Raw genomic sequence first — 20284 nt, forward strand, 5'->3', positions numbered from 1 at the left:
GCTATGGCTGGGTGGGGTTGGGCGGTGCACTCATTGGAACTTCTGTTTAGGGGAGTATTCACCCAGGGACAAATACCTTGCTTGCAGACTGCTTTTGCTCTGGGTATTTGTCCCTGGGTGCATACTGCCCTAAACGTACATACTGCTAGGCATACTGCCCAGCCCCGTCGAGCTACAGTAGCGGTCAGAATCTTATGCCCCGTATTCACGATCGAACTTTCCGACGGGAAATCTTGGATGTGAGCTTGTTGGCTAAAAGCCCGAATGTGTGTACTCTCCATCGAACATTTGTTATCAGACTTTCCGACAACAAATGTTGGCTAGCAGGTTCTCAAATTTTCCGCCAACAAAACTTTGTTGACGGACTTTCCGATCGCGTGTACGCAAGTCCTTCGCACAAAAGCTCACGCATGCTCGGAATCAAGTATGAGCCGGAAGCGCTCGGTCTTGTAAACTTTGTAATGGAGATATCACATGACTATTGAACGGCACAGGTCGGCACAGTGGTATAGTGGTTAGCACTCTCACCTAGCAGTAAAAAGGGTCACTGGTTCGTATCCCAACCATGACACTACCTGCCTGGAGTTTGCACCTTCTCCCTGTGCCTGCGTGGGTTTCCTCCGGGTACGCCGGTTTCCTCCCACACTCCAAAGACATGCAGGTAGGTTAATTGGCTCCTGTCCAAACGGCCCTAGTATATGAATGGGGACCTTGGATTGTGGGCTCCTTGAGGGTAGGGATTGATGTGAGTGTGCAATGTACAGGGATAGGGACAATTGTAAAAACTCACTCAGGTTGAACTGGATGGACGGTGTCTTTATTCAACCTTACTAACTATGTAACTATGAACTTCCTTTTTATCGGCTTGCCGTATGTCTTGTAAGTCACTACGTTCGTAATTGTTGGCCAACATTTGTGTGACCGTGTGTATGCAAGACAAGTTTGAGCCAACAACCTTCGAACAAAAATCCACGGTTTTGTTGTCGGAAAAGTCTGATCGTGTGTAGGGGGCATTAGCGTTTGATAGGCTTCAAGCAGCTGGGCTGGAAAGTGCCCTCCAGCCACAGCCTCATGCACTGGAGCACAAACATCCAGTGTGCAGGAAGCCTATAAGGCAGTTTGAATGGTATTCCTCCTCTGAGGGGTGGCGGCTCGTGGACAATTACGACTGAGTGGTCACTGGCTTAGCAGAAGCAAGTACATGTTTGTCAGAATTAAGAATATATTTATGAGAATTTTTAGTTCTGGTTCCGAAAATGTATCCCCTTGCAGGTTTATCATGCTTGGAACTATTTCCATTTATGAAAAAGAAATGTGATGAACAATCACAAGATTAATACAGGATGCTTTTGTTTCTTTTAGTGAGCCGTCGGTTTTTGTGAATAATAATTGGCCACCACGTGGGCTGGGACTCCTTTTGCTAATGCTGGGGCTTGTTTCACTAATGGGACTCCTCCACAGTATTTTCTTTTTTTTTTTTTTATGATGCTGGATTCATGCAAACATTTGACAAAAGACCACTTATAACACTGAAAAGTTTCTTTACAATTGCCAGCAATTTATTTTACAAATCAATAAGAAACAGCTTTTAAAATAGGTGATATTTTGTCCTAGATAAGATTATTGAGTCCCGGACGTTTTGTGTCAAGGTTCACATATCTTGCTGTCATGGACACTGATAAGGACTCATTCTGACCTTACAATGTGTTTATTAAGTCTTCTAAGATTTTTTTTTTTACCTAGAGGTGTTGACCAGAGCACTAATGTGAATAAAATGAGTGAGTAAGGTGCTTAACTATATGCTCTACAATATGCTAGATGTAAGCTCTAACGAGCAGGGCCCTCCTGTATTGATTTGTATTGTAAGTGTACTGTCTGCCCACATGTTGTAAGGCGCAAACTGTTGGCGCTATAAAAATCCTGTGTAATAATAATAATATAATCAATGTGTAGAAAAACGATGGTGTTGTAGACAAAAATGATCGTGTATGCATTTAGAGCTGCACGATCCTGGCTAAAATGAAAATTGCTAATTTTTTTCTTAGAAGATGAATCACGATTCTTGTGGCCTAACATCATCTTTCACATTAAAACAAAAAATAAAATTGGGCTAACTTTACTGTTTTTTTTTTTAATTCATAGAAGTCAATTTTTTTCCCAAAAAATTGCATTTGAAAGACTGCTGGGCAAATACCGTGTGACATAAAGTATTGCAGCAATTGACATTTTATTCTCTAGGGTCTCTGCTAAAATATATATAATGCTTCAAGGGTTCCAAGTAATTTTCTAGCAAAAAATATTGATTTTAATTTAGAGGAGTTCCCCTTAAAAAAAAATCTAAAAGTCAGCAGCTACAAATACTACAGCTGCTGACTTTTAATAATCGGACACTTGCCTGTCCCAGGGTCCAGCGATGCGGGTGAGCGAAGCCCAGCTCATTCCCCCCTCTGCTCGGCGGCGCCGGCATTCTAACTGTGGGCACCCGGCCGTGGCTTCAGAGCCGGGCACCCACTGCGCATACACGAGCGGCACCGTGATTGGCCGTGCAGTCATCTGGGACCTGTCGCGTGTCCAAGATGACCGACAGGAGCTGAGCCCTTCCTGCGCCAAGGGGGAAGTGATGTCACCAGCCCAGGCACTGAAGGAGGCAGACTACGAGGGACCCCCTAGCAACAGGCATTTAGAGGTGAGTTAAAAACAAAAAAAATTCTAAATGTGTTGTTTTTTTTTTTTTTTAGGAATTTTAATGATTTCTTTTATTTTTTTTTCTGTGGAACACCACTTTAAAGTGGTTGTAAACCCTTACAACCAACTTTGACCTACAGGTAAGCCTAAATTGAGGCTTACCTGTAGGTCCAAGAAATATCCCTTAAACCTGTACGGTTTAGGAGATATTTACCCGAAGACGGGCACCGCTGTCTACAGTGCATGTGCCGTAGACAGCGGCACGCAGGCGCACTGGGCAGGCCTCAGATCACGGCGATATGCCGCGAGTGTCGGTTCCCATGCGCATGCGCGGGAGTGACATCATCGCTGCTTCGGCGAATCAGCGCTGGAGCAGCGAGACCCAGGAAGTCACTCCGGGATACATGGCAGCAGTGGACATGAAGGCGGAGGACCGCTTTGGGGGCTTCGTTCTCAGGTAAGTTATTCATAATGAGCTAGTATGCTATGCTATACTAGCTCATTATGCCTTTGCCTTACAGGGTGTGTTATTTTTTTGTTTTTTTGGGGGTTTTTTTAACCTTTACTTCCTCTTTAAGATAGAAGTGTCAGAAGAAGATGTAGACTTTAAGTCAGTGATTCTCAACCAGGGTTCCCCCAGAGTTTGCTAGGGGTTCCTTCAGCATTGGGCCATTTCTGCCTCTAGGATAAGTTCCCACCGACACCATTGATCTTTTTAGCTGTCTGTAAGGGGGTAATTCTTCCCAATGACAAAACACATACGTAAATCGTGTGCGCAAATGTAAACAGTGTTCAAACCAAACCACATGTGAGGCATCGTCACGATCATCAGAGTGAGAGTAATAATTGTGCTAGAAAAAGACCTCTAACGCTAACTTGGTAACTGTTAAATGTTTTTAAAACATCGCCTATGGAGATTTTTAGGTACTGTAGTTTGTCGCCATTCCACGAATGTGCGCAATTTCAAAGAATGACATGTTTGGTATCTATCTACTCTGCATAACATCATATTTTACACTATGCAAAAAAGTGTGCTAACTTTAGTGTTTTTTTTTTTTTTTATATTTGTGAAAGTGTCTCTCTTTTTTTTTTTTTTTTAACACAAAAAAACAAAACCATGAATTTTAAAGACCACTGCGCAAATACCGTGTGGCATAAAATATTGCAACAATCACCATTTTCTCTAAGGTCTTTGGTCTATATAATTGGGGGTTATAAGTAATTTTCTAGCAAAAAATACGGATTTTAACTTGTAAGCAACAAATGTCAGAAATAGGCTTGGGCGTGAAAGGGTGATCACATGACTGGTGATACAGCATGCATTCAACACAAGATACTTTGGGGCCCTTCTGCAGAATCTGATTGGAGCTTTGTAATGCTCTGGTTGCAGAGGATACAGAGAACTGGATACCATTAGTGATATACCGATTTAGTTTCACATGGAGCCGTAAATCGCCCATTGGCACCAAATCTTATATTGTTGAACCACAATTTTTGCTTATGTATGACTGATATCAAATAATAAACTCCGGAGACACTAACCAAGTTTGTCTGTCTACTCTCCGAGCTGTGAAATGAATCACATATTTTTTTCTTTTTTCCTAATTAGCAACACATCTGCTGCATTATATTAATCAAACCTCTTCCATATTGTGTTTATTTTACAGAGCAAATCATCTAGGAAAGGCTTTATTCGAACGCGGTGGTGTATTACAGACTGGTACGTTGTGTAAGATCTATGGCACACAGATATTGTCATAAAACAAAGGCATTTTTATGATTGAGAACCTGCCTTAGTTCTGAACATTTCAAATCAAAGCAAGATCTTGCGGATGAATAGTTCAAGGAAGGTAACCAGTATTACAGGAAATGTGGCGTTTAATTAAATCCCCGTTAATCATATCTTTACACAGTCACAATTTTTCTTTCTAGAAAGAAAAAAAAGATAGTCATATGTTTCAAAATTATTCTTCCCTGTCAAGGTAAACAAGAAGCTTTGTGTGCTTCCTGGAAGATGGCAATTTTCAGTATGTAGGGTTCAAAGTGCTTTTATTGGCCTAAAGTAATGTCATAGGCTTAACAGACTGACATTTAGGCCGTCAGGAGCAGAGGGTCGGCTGGTGGCGGGTTTTTTTGTCGGGGGGGCAGCAAACAATCTGTAGCTGATGTGGCCATCTTTCAGCATGGTGGGCTTGGGGAAAGCTGCTTCGTTGTCCTCTCCTGGAGCAGCTTCCGCGGTGCGTCTCCTCTACGCTCCTACCGGCACTAGGTGTCCAGTAGGATCACCTGACATTTTGGCCAATGTGAAAACCTCTTTCATACCTGCTTCCCGATTTGGCTGGGAGGAGGATCAGTGTTGCAACAGTGAATATTCATTAGTTGCATCACACCTGGGTGGGCTCTGGACGCATCCTCTGCAACCCGAGCCCATTCTATTTTGAAGCCTATTGGAGCCTCTGGCGCTTCACTAATTAGGTGCTTAAAAAAACAAAAACCTGGCCGCTGTAATTTATGCATCCGGTGCCCTGAAAGGGGCCGGACACATGAATAGGGGGCAGCCGCTGCGGCAGTGGATAGATTCATGCTATGCATAAATCTATCAACTTCATATAGGGGAAGGCAAGGAGAGATGGGGCGGTGCCCCTAATGGACGGACCGCCACTGGTCAGGAGGTAACTGCCTGACAGTGTACCTGGGGGGTTTTAGGTGGATGGAGAAGTCAAATGATTACAGGCTCATTGAAAAATATCAGATTTAATTAGGGCCCATTCTCACTGATGTTTTAACACTTGCTAACATGCTTTGCAATAGGATAGCACATTGATTTCAGTTGACCAGAATGCATAAAAAATTAACCTGCAGAAATGTTTGCAACATAACTTACCACAGAGCTTTGGCGGTTGTTAAGAACACCAACCCCTACAGGCGTTTCCGCACTTGACCAGTGAGGATGGGCCCTTAGGCCTATATCAGCCATGAAGGGACTATAAAGGGACCACAGGCTGTATTTCAAATGCTTTGTGTGACACTTTCAAACTTTAGGTAGAAAATCTCTGATTAAAAATGGTTGCTTCCAGATAAAAAAATTTTTATTTTATTTTCAATATATTTTATTATTTTCAAAAGATGTGACATTCCATTTGCATAAACAACGCAAATTATAAATTGTGAGTGTGGATAAGTTTTATTTGCAAAATTTAAGATCCAAAGAAGTTTAAAGAGCTTGTAAACCCCATTCATGAAATTTGACCTAGGAACATATATCTGCAGCGTTTTGCTTATCTGTCTCCAAAGCTCGAAGTGCTGTTTCTTTCTGCTGCTTCGTTCCTCTGTTATCAGCAGAGTCACTTATGACAGAGTCACTGCTCCAACACACGAAATAACAGCAACTGAAAATTTGTCTCGGGGAGGGAGCTTAGAGGTAGATAAGCATGGAGCTTGTCTATTCAGACTAGAGCTCTGCATGTCCCTTTGGTTCTCTGCCTAGGTGGGGGGGGGGGGGGGGGGTTGTGTGCCTTTCCTCCAATCACTTCCACAGTGTAAGCAAAGACTCTCCACCCGCCCCTATGTACTGCTGGAAGAGGAAGAAAGTTTTCTAATACGTGCACTTTTCAAAGAGTGTAGAAAGGGAAAGACAGCAGATAAACAAGTAAAACTTATGTTGGGAGATTTGTTTCATCCCTGTGTATCATCTGAGGCGGTTCTTTTCACTGGGTGTACGTTAGTTTACAGCCACTTTAACTGCTTATCAGTTTCAAGGCACATTATGGGGGTTATTTATGAAAGGCAAATCCACTTTGTACTACAAGTGCACTTGGAAGTGCAGTCGCTCTCAATCTAAGGGGTAGATCTGAAATGAGGGGAATCTCTGCTGATTTTATCATCTAATCATGTGCAAGCAAAAATCTGTGTTTTTTTTTTTTTTTTTTTTTTTTTTTTTTTTTTTACCTTGCATGTCCCCCTCAGATCTACAGCAACTTTACTTCCAAGTGCACTTGCAGTGCAAAGCAGATTTTCCTTTAGTAAAAAAAACCCATTATGTCTATACAGAACAAGGGCAAGTTATTGATCAGCAATATTTATTGGGTTAAGACCTCTAGATAGAAACTAAATATCGGAGGACACTGGGTTAGCATTGAAAAATAAACCAAAATGACAGCACAATAACATTATTTCTATTAACCTTTGTGTGGTGTGATTGAACTAGGAGTAGCATTGTTTTTTTAGCATTGTATGAAAAACTACATCTGTGACTCTTACCTTTTAAATTACCAGTACAGCCGCATAGAAGTAATTTACACTTTATATTGGCAGTAACTTCCTGTGAATTTTCTAAACATGGTAAACAGATCATGCTTATATTCTGATTACATTCTCATTTATGCACCTTTAGATTCCCAGAATATTGAAGTGTCTAATAGAGGACAATGTCAAACAGCAGATTCAGTTTTGAACTGCAATTCAGTGTTATGCCTTTAAATTTAACATCAGACTCAAGGTGCATAAATCATCCTTAGACATGGGTCTCAAACTGGTGGCCTTCCAGCTGTTGCAGAACTACAATTCCCATGAGGCATTGCAAGGCTGACAGTTACAAGCATGACTCCCATAGGCCGAGGCATGATGGGACTTTAGTTCTGCAACAGGTGGAGGGCCGCCAGTTTGAGACCCCTGATCTAAGAGTTCAGAAACTGTTAATCAGCCTTTCTCAAAAACTTTATCCCAGAGGAACCCTTGCAATTTTCAAGTCTTGGAGAACCTCTGCTAACAGCAATTCATTGGAGGTTAGTGGAACAAAGAACCCTTACATTGGTTACTAGTAGTAAGAATGCCTCCTCTTACAGTGGTGGTCAGAAACCCACATTTACAGGTAGCTAAAAAGATTGGGTTTATGCCACTGGTTCTGCCAATAGGCGTTGACCCCAGAACTATGCATCAATTCATTGGGGGGGTCAAGGAAACGTAGTTGAGAAAGGCTGGTCTAAATATTTACTTTATCTAATTTACTGACATTGTATTCCTCAACTCTGAGAGTGAATTCTTGATATGTTACACTACAGAGTGTATTGGCTGCTATCATTTCATTATTAACAGTTGCCTTCTCCCCTCCTATACAGTGCCTTTGATTTGGTGAACATTCATCTTTTTCACGATGCTTCCAATTTAATTGCTTGGGAATCTAGCCCATCCACCTACTCAGGAATACGGCAGAAGGCTCTAAGTTATGTTTTAAATAGGTATGTAAGGTGGTCATTTTATACACTTCTTGTTTTGTTTATTTGCTTGGCTTCCTTACAAAATGTTTAATTTCTGATGGATTAAACTGATTTGTAGACAACCTACAAAATGTTGTAGGATCTCCTAATCTTCCTCTGGATACCATAGTCATGCTGCTAACCGACCCATATAACTTCTTTCATAGAGAAGCTTAGTCCATCAATGGTCTTACCTAGCATGGTTTAGGTCAGGGGTGCCCAACCTTTTGAAGAGCGAGGGCCACTTAAGCGACTTAGTAACCAGTCGTGGGCCACAATGAGTAGATGACAGTTCTGTGTCCAATCTGTGTATGAAAAGCGGACACAGACACAGCCCACTCTACTCTATGGGCCCTCTCATCTGATCAAATGGAAGAGAACGGAGCCACTTTCTGTTTTTTTTTTTTTTTTTTTTTTTTTTTTAGCAGATCGGATTGGAAGGAGGCAGGTGTAAACCGACACAAGTGTGTTTACATCTGCCGCTCCATAGAGGTGAATGGAGGGTCCGATTGGGTCAGCCAGATCACGTTAAAGGGGCCTAAGGTTACTTTTACACTGATGATCTGCGGTCTACCCACACCTGTGGCTTTCCTGCAGGTTAGCTGTACTTTGCCATAGAATTCTATCATATCCTGCAGGTATGATGCACTTTCTGAAAGTGCACCAGACCCACAGGTAAAACCAGAAGTCTATGGCTCAGTGCAGGTAAGCCGCAGGTACACTGCGCTTCACCTGCAGATCAGTTTAAAAGAAGCCCAGTAACCACTGCAGAAGAGATATGTCTATGTATACACTGATTTTAGTAATAAACTTGCTGTCCCAGGCAGAGTGCATTTGGTATCACTCCACCTATGACAGGAACTGGTGCTATACAGTAAGCATTGGCTTATGCGGCTCTGCTCTGCAGCTGCTTGCTTCCTCTACCGCTGGCTTCATTCACAACACTGATGCTCTGGCATGGCGGGTAGACAACCTGCAATCTTGGCTTGCCAACCTGTCATCCCAGAGCAGGAGGTCGCGGGCCACATCAGAGGGCTCCGCGGGCCACATCAGAGGGTTCCGCGGGCCACTGATTGGGCACCGCTGGTTTAGGTGCACTGGGAGCCCGAACTGGGACATCAACATGATCTGCTCCAGACCTTTGCATGGGATGTAAGCCATTTTTATAATTAAGTAGTAGCATGTATAATATGGTGTCTCCCCACTCTAACTTCCTGTTCATTTGGGCCCCCAGGAGCCCTTTGGTTATTTGCCTACATATACTTATCTGTATGTCAGGGGTTGTGATTAGGTAGGTTCAGGGTACTATTTAGAACATGCTTTTATTACGTGATATTCAGCCCTGTACTTACTGTATTCATATCTGCCATATTTATCACAGTGGCTTTCACATGTCCCCACATGTTAAATTCATGCCTATTTCCTTTTTGTAGAGTGCTAACATTTTGGTGGACACTATACATCGCATGCGTCTTTGCGACTTGTTGCTTTCGGAGATGCATGTGTTTTGGTGTCCTCCATACAAATATTTTTATTCACTTTTATATGTATTTTTTTTTTTTTGGCGTCATTTTTTTAAATGTGGTTACGTTTGCTTTTCTCATATGTATTTGTATTGTCGTTCAGAATGTTTTTAGATTTTCTTATCAAGATAAGGGGAGAGCTGATCACACCACCCTACACCTGTGTGGGGTGGGAGTATCCTCTACTTAGGGCTTCGGAAGGTCAGTCTTCCTTTGGGTTTTGAAGAAACTCAATGTATGTGTGAAACGTCGTCAACCCCTTGGTCCGTTGTGTTGGTGTGCAGCTAATTTTTCTCACTTGATCTACATGATCTGCAAATGCTCGACTATATAATATATCATTTGCTATAACACCTCATTTTGTATATATTCCGTATTCCCTTGAATGAATGAATGAATGAATGAAATACTTATATAGCGCACAATGCGAACTGAATCGCCTCTAGGCGCTGTGGCGAGCTTTGATCATCTGCTAAAAGAGGAAGGTCTTGAGTCTTTTCCTAAAAGCCAGGTGATTTTCTTCCAGGCGGATGTTGATTGGTAGAGCATTCCATAGCAGAGGCCCTTGGACAGCGAATCTCCGATCACCCTTGGATTTATACCGGGCTTTGGGCACGAGGAGGAGGTTTTTGTTGGCTGATCGAAGACTGCGGTTTGGTGTGTAATGATTTATTTTCTCCATTAGGTATTGCGGAGCTTCTCTATGCACGCATTTGTGGGTGAGGCAAAGGGTCTTGAACGTGATCCGATTTTTTACGGTTAGCCAATGTAGGCTCCTCAGCGAAGGAGAGATGGATTCCCAGGGTTTTTTTCCTGTTATCAGCCTTGCCGCCGTGTTTTGGATCAGTTGTAATCGCGCAAGTTGATATTGTGGTAATCCTATGTAAAGCGAGTTTGCGTAGTCCAGTCCTGAATTAATGATTGTTCCAACTACCACTGCTTTGTCATTCTTTGGGATAAAAGGGATGAGTCTGCGAAGCATGCGCAGTAGATGGTGAGATCGACTGACTACAGATCCTATTTGCGCATCCATTGACATTTGTGCGTCTAAAATAACCCCGAGACTCTTCGCTTTGGTCTTTGGGGAGATAGTCTGCCCAAAGACAGTTGGTGGAGACCAGGAGGTTTTGGTTGCGGGCTTATGATTTGGGTGTAAGATAAGAAGCTCTGTCTTTGATTGGTTCAGCTGGAGGGAGTTGGTGGTCATCCAGTCCTCTATTGATTTGAGGCAGTTTTCAAGTTGTTGTTGGTGATCTTTTTTTCCATTGATCCGGAAATAAAGTTGCGTGTCGTCAGCGTAAGAGTGGAAGCAGAGATCTGAGCATCTGATGATTTGAAGGAGTGGGCGAATGTAAATGTTGAAGAGAACGGATGACAACGGAGAGCCTTGAGGGACTCCACAGGTGACTGCCCGAGTTTCGGAGAGGAATTTTCCTAGTTTCACTGTCTGTGACCGATTTCCTAGGAAGGACGCGAACCAATGGAGATCTATGTCTTGGACTCCGGCTACTTCTGTGAGGCGGACGAGTAGAGTATTGTGATCTACTGTATCAAACGCTGCACTTAGGTCTAGCAGTACGAGGAGACACGGCTCTCCGTCATCTGCTGCTTCGAGGGCGTCATCCCAAATCTTGAGGAGAGCTGTTTCTGTTCCATGACCCGGGCGGAAGCCTGATTGCAGCGGGTCCAGGAGTTTGTGAGTATCCAGGTGAAGTTGTAGCTGATGTACTACAGCTTTCTCCATGATCTTGGAAATGGTGTTGAGGCTTGTAATCGGCCTACGGTTGTTTGGATCCTGAGGGTCCAGGTTTGGTTTCTTGAGTAGAGGTTTGACGATGCCTTGTTTGAGGATGCTGGGAACAATCCCTTCGTGGAATGATCGGTTTATGAGGTGGGTTATGGTTGGAGCCACGATGTCGGAGCATTCTTTCAGTAGTTTTGTGGGGATGATGTCAATAGGTGAGGTACTGTCACGCAGTTTATTAATGATGTTTTTTGCGGTGTCTACGGTAATTGGGGATAGTGAAAATTTTGGCGGTTGCGGTATGTTGGTGCGGACATCCTCTTTATGTATTTGCTGGCTGAGGTTGGATGTTTTCTTCTGACAAATTGTTTCCCTGATGGTTTTGACTTTATCGATGAAAAAATCCGACAGTTTGTCACAGTAATCCTGGGATTTGCTTTCTGGGGGTTCTAGGCACACCGGATTCATTGATTGATTAACCAGTTTAAACAGTTCCCGTGGTTGGTTTGCGGCCGTTGAGATTGTATATGAGAAGTGGTCCTTTTTGGCTTTGAAGATTGCTTTCCGATAATTCTCTGTCAGACCTTTGTAGTTAAATAGGTTTTCCTCGGTGGGATTTCTTCTCCATGTTCTTTCCGCTCTTCTGCGTTCTTGCTTTAGTATGGAGAGGGAGCTATTAAACCATCCAGCATTTTTCTTCCTGATGAGAGCCCTGCGTTTTGGTGCTACCGAGTCTGCTGTTTGCAGTAATGCCTTGTTCAGGGAGTTGAGTGTTTCCTCCGTAGAGTGGTTTAAGGTTATTGTAGATATTTTTTTGGACAGAGTGGTTTTGAAGGCTTCGGAGTACAGTTTTTTATGCGATCTGGTCCAGTGCGTTGTTACAGGTTTCCGTTTTGCGTTGGTGATGTTGGTAGCGATTTTGAATTTGATGGCGTGGTGATCCGTCCATGGCAGTTATGTTGTCGAGTATGTTGACGTCGATGTTCTGTTTGAAAATGAGGTCCAGGGTGTGTCCTGACCCATGCGTGGGAGTCTTTATCAGTTGCTGTAGACCCAGTTCTTCTAGTTGATTGATGCAGGCAGTCGCGGTGGGGTCTTTAGGCTCGTTTGCCCAAAGGTTGAAATTTCCGAGTGCCAGGAAATTTTTGAATTTTAGGGTGTGCATTGCAAAGGATTCCGTGAGGGGTGAAAGAAGATTGGACTTTGGTCCCGGTGGTCTGTAGCACAGTAGAATATGAGTGGTGTCATGGGGTGTTGGTTGAAAATGTAGCGTCAGGGTTTCCATAAAAGACACTGGGTTCTGAGATGATGGTTTAGTGAGATCAAGGTGACCTTTAAAGATCACTGCTAGGCCTCCTCCTTTTTTCCCTATCCGGTGTTCGGTTATGATCCTGTAGTTTTCCGGCACCAATTCGGTGAGGATGGTGTTGCAGTCAGAGGTTAACCAGCTTTCGGTGATGAAGAGGCAGTCTACATTGTTCTCGATGATGAAGTCGTGTACTTCCAGTCTATGTTTGACTGCAGACCTGGCGTTAATCAAGGCGCAATCTAATTGTAGTGGTCGAGTAGATGTCTTCCTGTGGTTGGGAGCTGGTTGTCGTCCGGTATTCCCTTGGATCAGAAAGGTAAGAAAAACGTGATTTGTAATATTATAAATGTTCTTAAAGTAACCCCTTACTCTTACCACCCTGGTCATTTTACACCTCTAATGAATAATTTCAGTATTTTTAGCCTCTCTTAACCACTTAAGGACCGCCTCACACCGATATACGTTGGCAGAATGGCATGGCTGGGCACAATCACGTACCGGTACTGTGCTCCGTGGCCGCGGGACCAGCGGACCCGATCGCCGCTGGTGTCCCACGATCAGGTCGCAGAGCTGAAGAACAAGGAGAGGCCTGTGTAAACAAACCTCTCCCCGTGCTTCCCTGTGTGGCTGTCACCAATCGTCTGTTCCCTTTTATAGGGAATGACGATCAGTGACGTCACATGCCAGGCCACGCCCCCCTACAATAAAAAACCACATAACGTCATACATAACACTACACTGCCCCCTAGTGTTTAACTCCTTCACTGCCAGTGTCATTTACACAGGAATCAATGCATTTAAATAGCATTGATTGCTGTATAAATGACAATGGTCCCAAAAATGTGTCATATAGTGTAAAAGGGATAGAGCCCCTGTAAGGGTTTTATTGCTTTTGTCTATTGTGAAGATTTCTCTTTGCTTCCTGTCGGAACAGAGGGTAATGGTAATGCTCTCGAACTAGAGGCGATTCAGTTCAAATTGTGCGCTATACAAGTATTTATTTCATTCATTCTTTCCTTCAGAAAAGCAAATAAGGATTGTTTTTAGTGCGGTCTGTGCCTTTCAGTCCCAGTGATGCCCACACCTCCCATTTCTTCTATGGGCATCAGAAGGCCTGGGAAATTAGGAAACCCCCCCCCCAATGTGGCCTCATCATTGTCGTGGTGCCCAGAGCAGCTGCCTCATACTTCCCAACTATCCCAGCTTAAATTCCCTTATCCCTTGAAGTTTTAGTCCTGTGCTAAGTCCTGATATCTCAGTGTAAAGTTCTGACCAGCTCTTTGCCCTACATGCCCTTTTGCCATGCACAGATGACTCGCCTGCAGACCTTGTGTTTACATGTTAATAACATTGATATTTAAATAGTGGCGGCATTGATATGTAAATAGAGGCGGCATTCAATATGTATATTATGTCCCCCTGAGGTCATATCTACCATCACTTCTGCTGAATGCTGCCCACTGGGGAGGTAAAGGTGCATGCTTGAAAGTCCTGCCCACAACTATAGTCATTAAGCCCAACATCAGTCTGTTCTGCAAAGGTAAGCAAATTGGAGGTGAATTTTGGTGCATGTGAATACACACATCACAGCCGATGCATAAGGGTGTCAATAACAATGGCACTGCTGTGTATCTGCTAAAATACCACACGTTTATGGTGTCAGTGTTCTGCCTCCTAACTAATCCCACCCCCCCACCACTATTATTGATCCCATCAACCCACCCAGCATTGCCACTGATTCCGGGAGTCCTAGGAGTTTTCTGTGTATTGATGGGTCCCCCATCCTCCCCAGACCATGGTGTGCAGGCAGTGAGGAGATGTGCTGTAACCTTTAGCAACCAATCGGTGAGCAGTAATGCTGTGCACTAACCTCTTGCAACCAATCATTGGGCGGTAAGGATATGCAGTATCCTCTGGGAACCAATCAGTGAGCAGTAATAATGTGCAGTAACCTCTATTAACCAATTAGTGAGTGGCATAGTTGTCCAGTAACCTCTAGCAAGCAATCAGTGAGCAGTATTGATGTACAGTAATCTCTAGCAACAAGCAGAATTCATGTGCTGTAACCTCTAGAAAATGGTGAGCCATAATGTGTGTGTCGTAATGATACACTGTAACCTCTGGCAACCAATCGCAATTGCTGTCTGATCTGATTCTTAGAACTGATTTTGAGTCTAGCTGCTATTTATTGTATGTCTCAAAGCATGTGGAGAGTAGGGATGAGCTCAGGCGTGTTCGCATGGTCCACGTGCTGAGCCTGCCAGGAAGTCGGCGCAGCACTACGCTAATCACAGGCAGTTGAGACATTGCCCGATCTCTTCAGCCGCACATCAGGGCAATGTCTCACTGCCTGTGATTAGCGTAGCGCTGCGCCGACTTCCTGGCGGGCTCAGCGCGTGGACCATGCGAACACGCCTGAGCTCATCCCTAGTGGAAAGCGAAATTGCATGGAGGAGGGGGCCCAAGAAAAATGTTTGCCCAGGGTCCAGTCAATATTAAAGATGGCCCTGGGTGTAGTACCAATAATTCGGAGACTCTCAGTTGCTTGTCCTTTTTTACAAATTAGATCAGTTTACCTCATTGCATTTTCAAGCTTTTCTGTCAAAAACATTTATCTGTTCATTCCCCAGGTGTATGATGAAGCACTTACATTGAACAGAACTGTTATCTACAGTCTTGGGTGGATTTTTTCTTTTTTATTTATTTATTTTTTTTTAACAGAAGTCGAGACAACAGTTTAAAATCGTCTAAATCAGGTGGAAATTTGTCAGGCAAACCATGACTGCATCCTAGCAGATTCAGTCCCTTGTATTCAGGCAGCCATAGCACCTAAATAAAATGCCCGGCAATGGAAATTCCTCCATCCACGTTGTTAAGGTGAATCAGGGAATTGGCTGGTTTTGTGTTATTCAGTCCACACACTGAGCGAGAGAAATGCCGGCCATATACGGCTGCCTCCATAATTAGGCTAGCCATACAAGTTTGGATCTTTCTCGTGCACTTGATTGCCCAATCCACGCTACATAACATGGCTGTCGGAATCCACAGCACCATCTGATTTATTCAGACAGCTGCAGCACTTGCAGTTCTCTGAATTCCCAAACCTTGGCAGCAGGGCCACCCGTAGCTCCGATTTCGGCCTATATAGCCGGAATCATCCAAAATTCAAGCAGTCTATGATCAGATTTTAGAATCCGCTAGATTGGGTATATGTATGTGAACGTGATTATTTGTGAATATTGTGTGATTAAAAACTTGGAACAACTTGGGTGGTGGGTAGTCATTGGTACAGGAAGTGGTAGGGAAAAAAAAACTTGACAGTGATTATCCTTCCACATGCTATCCCTTTACTATCTATATATCTATATATCTATATATCTATATATATATAGATATATATATATATATATATATATATATATATTTTAAAAGTGTGTAAAAGTGAACTTCAGCGATCAGAAATAAAAAAAATGAATAATCCAATATTAGTAAAAATTAAAAGCGGCCTTTGTTACAATACTTGCTTTCACACCAGAGCTTCCTCCCACCACACACGTTGGTTCTTTTCTGCCACTAGAGGTCCTCGGTCTCTCAGGATAAAACTACCTGCCCCATTTAGCCTACTTCTACAAAACCCTGGAGGTCATGGACCCACCATCATCCGATAAGGAAAGGGGAGGTGTTTTTATATTTTTTGTTTTGTTTTTTAAAACGGACACAATCGCCTATTATCTCTAGACTGCAGCGTTAAATCATTGTTGTAGGTTGCAAATAATGGTCAAAATGTTGTGAAATGCTTTGAAAGTTAGGCTGATCATCATTCAAGATAGATCACTTGTAAACCTCTTCCTTCATTTGAAAGCTATTTAAAGTGTGCGCATATATATATATATATATATATATATATATATATATATATATATATATATATATATATATATAGATATATATAGATATATATATATATATATATATATATAGATATATATAGATATATATATAGATATATATATATATATATATATATATATATATATATATAGATATATATATATATATAGATATCTCTATATATATATATCTCTATATATATATATCTCTATATATATATATATATATATATATATATATATATCTATATATATATATCATTTTTTTTTTTTTTTTTTTTTTTTTGTGCAATATAATCGAGGGAAAGCTTGTGACTTGGGCAAGCTGCAGAGGTTATATTCACTCATCCTAAATGTTGTGGACAATAACAGAGACAAATGTCTTTTCTCATTCTGCTGTGCCTTTGTCATTATTTGTGCTGTGTTATACACAGGGTCTTCGACAATGGCTGATTATCCCATTCACCCCATGCATGCCACTCTGACTCTGCAGTTTTTCAGAGTATTTGTTTAATACAAAAGTCGCCTGTTGAACACGGCTACTTTTTTTTTTTTTTTACTTTTTTTTTCTTTTTTTTTTTTTTCTCTGCCCCTGTGAAATATGACATGTAAGGGTGGGGCCTAATATAGCAATTATTATAGATGATCCCAGTTTACCTCCCTGCATTAATAGGATTTGTGTGCCCATAGAGGGTAGAAATCAAGGTAAACCAGCCCCCCCCCCCCCCCCGGTTTTGATTGTTGTAATGTTATTAATGCAAGGCACGCGAGCTGCATCTTTTTACAAGTAACTCATTCATGCTTATTCATTAATGCATTGCAAAAAAAAATTAAAAAATGTTAAGTGCTATATACAGTAGCAACCAGTAAATCGACAATTTATTGAATTCAGATCAGAAAATAGATCAATTCTTGCTGCTAGAGGTCGCTGTACTTTGCACTTGTGCAAAGGCATATTTGATATGACAAAATACAACATATAAAAATCCTTCTTTTGGTGATGCAGTAAATCTGATAAGTTGCTAGATGATTCCTGCTCTTTCATTGACTTAATCCTGTTTGTAATTAAACCATGTAACATAAGAAATATTACGCGTCTTACTGTAAGATAAAGCACTTTTGCAGTTTCCTTGGACCCCCCTGAAATGTAAAATATACCTGACCTGCATTCTTGGAATAGTGGTCATTTAATGGTCCTAAAACTTTACTGTGACCTGAAAACATAGTGTCAAGCTTTTGCAAACATCCCTGTCTTTGTTAAATAGCAGTTGCTCTTTTAACTATCCTATTTCCTTTGTCTTTCCATTATTGTCATACTACTGTAAAGCACTCATTTACAAACAGTAGAACCCAGCTGAATTCTCCTCTTCTTTGTCATTTTTCCTTCTTGTAGCACACTGTCTGCTTCAGTAAACTAAATTCGGGCTACCTCAGACCTCCCACGATGGCCTGACAGAAAGGGCGCGAAAATGACTGTAGTTTTAGTGTTAACTTTGGGTCAGAGATGTTGTGATGGGCATCGTTAAAATGTGACATTTGCCCAAAAAAAAAAAGTGCTCCGGCATCTCAGCCTTCCATGACGGGGGCGAGTCCTGGATGCGAGGCAGCCCTGCTACTTGTGGAATTGCATTCACACGGATTGGCCATTTTCAGGGAGCACCCAGCCGCAGATCCGGACCTCCATAGTGAAATGATGGGCTGAGCAGCACAAAAGCAGAGTTCTGTAAAAGCAGTGAATAATGACTAACTCTTTTCATCAGCACTGCTAACCTTTTGGCAGCCACCAGCACACTCTATTCTGATCGGCTGATTGGGGTGGACAATACACTGAAGCTCACTTTGAATGAATGCTACCACCAACAGTGTCCCTATTCAAGGTTTTGGGAACCATCTTTCACCATTGTCTAGCACCACTCCTCCAGACAGTAGGAAACGGGAAAGTGAGAACATATATATGGGGGGTGGTGGGGGGGTGCTTCTTTTCTTGCCTGTAATCCCCTCTTAAAGCTGCATAGATCGACATTTCCAGCCGAGCAACAGGAGCCATTCAGTGTCAGATAAACATAGAGGGAAGAGGTTTAAAGTCAGGCCTTTAAATCCCTTTAACTGCATGGCCTCATAATGCAGATTTAGTGCCTCTGAAAACAGAAGCTGATAAGTCTTTTCCTCTAAAGGCTTTAAAAGGCTAAAGAGCATTTAACTGCATAGGCCTTCAAACAGCAGACAAAGCTTAAGGAGGAAGAAAAATCCTTTCAACAGGGAAACTTTTTTTAAATGATACCTTTCCCTGCCAAGAGAAGTACTTATTGGTTTCTCTGATAGTAAAATGATGCTCTCTTGAATCCCGCTGTTTGTTCATATTTTTGTCAAAATGACAATATTCAGTATTATAGAATGCAGATGCAGGCCCTGGAAGGCTTAGATCCAAGGCTGATTGCATTTTTTTTTTTTTTGTTACCCAAGCCTGAATTATGTGCATTTTAGATGACCCATTTTTTACAACTGCAACTTGCACATGGCCTATTCTGGAAGCACTGTGTCTAAGTTAGTGGTATGGACTCTGCTGCACTGTTTTACTTGTTTGAGTTCTCATCAAGGGCACTATCTGCAATTAGCCTGATCAACCTGGGTTTTCATGGGTTGGTTCCAGCTGCTGCAATATTCTTTGCTCTTTTTAGTCTTCAGCCAGAACGGTGCTCCTTATTACAGCCCCTTCATTCCCATTCCAACACAGAGAACCACTACCCAACAAGTGCACTTCCTCCAAGGTGGGGCCCAGAAGGCATACAGGCTTCTTTTGAGGCCTGGCACTAATAGTGTGTCCTGTAGCATTCTACCTACTCAGATGTGTGCCTCCAGTGATTAACTTCCCACCATGTGATTAACATTTTAGTGGCCAGAAAATGGGATGTTTGTTTGACATTACTTCTTTTTTTGCCCTGTGTTTTCTTCCCACCAGAGATGTTTCAGTAATCCACATTAACAAACACACTACCAGACGAGTTGATGGTGTTTCTCTCTTTTTGGGAATTCACTGAAAGTTGAATTCCCTACTTGGATTGCATTTTGAATAATTTTCTGATTAAATCCCTCAGAGGACTATGACCATGTCATTAAGCATTAGAAGCGGATGTCCTGTTGCAGTCATGAAAACTTGTTTCTCTCTTGACACTATCTATTCACTTTTGATAGGTTCAAAGTTAATTTGACCTATTTCTCCTTTCTTAATTACAGCGGTAGTATCGCATGCAGTCAGAGCCTTCCTCCCACTAAAGTCATAGGTCTTATAGCCGAGGTCCTCCAACCCCTCTTCACAGCATTCTGTTTGAAGGTGCACCCCCCACTTCCTAAAGAGGGGCGACTCTTTGTTCATCCAGTTGAGTCCCTTGGTAGTCTAACCTTCTAGCATTTGAGTGTTCAAGTCACCCATTGCAGCCTTCCATGATCAGCATCCTGTCTAATACACACCCTCAACTAGATGCAAGTTGGAAAGTGTCTAGCCTTGGTCAGCATCAAACAGGGCTGTTGAGCTGAAGTCTCTGCTGGGGTAGTCCACTCTCTAGATCTTTGACCTCTTTCCTGTGTGTAGCAGTGTTCCCCCTTTTTCCTTGTAGGATTGTTGAAGAATGTCCTTCTAGTGTTATGCCTCAGTCCTTTTCAGACTCTTCCTCTGTGTTAGGTAGTCTGATTTCTAGGCAACATTCCAAGGACTTTTTAGACACTTTTCTTTGCCGCATTATTGGTGGGGGGTGGAACCTTCCATCACCTCAGCTGGGGAGGAGCCGTCTGACTGGCGTATCCAGTCCTTGAGACTGGTTCACTAGAACAGACAGTTCCCAGTTTGTTGGATGATTCCTCTGTAGATCAGTACTTGGACA

The 20284-nt window shown here is 42.4% G+C and overlaps 1 protein-coding gene across 1 annotated transcript in view; it reads left to right on the plus strand.

Annotated features, from left to right (window-relative positions):
- INPP5A (inositol polyphosphate-5-phosphatase A) overlaps positions 1–20284 on the plus strand; it is a 633009-nt gene that overhangs the window by 374445 nt on the left and 238280 nt on the right. The window contains exons 7-8 of the mRNA XM_077453801.1: positions 4353–4405; positions 7803–7922. Coding sequence (XP_077309927.1) covers positions 4353–4405; positions 7803–7922 — 173 coding nt within the window. The remainder of the gene's footprint in view (positions 1–4352; positions 4406–7802; positions 7923–20284) is intronic.

This window comes from Lithobates pipiens, unplaced genomic scaffold (assembly GCF_037356315.1).
Source record: "Lithobates pipiens isolate NorthernLeopardFrog02 unplaced genomic scaffold, aLitPip1_a1.2 Scaffold_25, whole genome shotgun sequence".
Classification (NCBI taxonomy): Eukaryota; Metazoa; Chordata; class Amphibia; order Anura; family Ranidae; genus Lithobates; species Lithobates pipiens.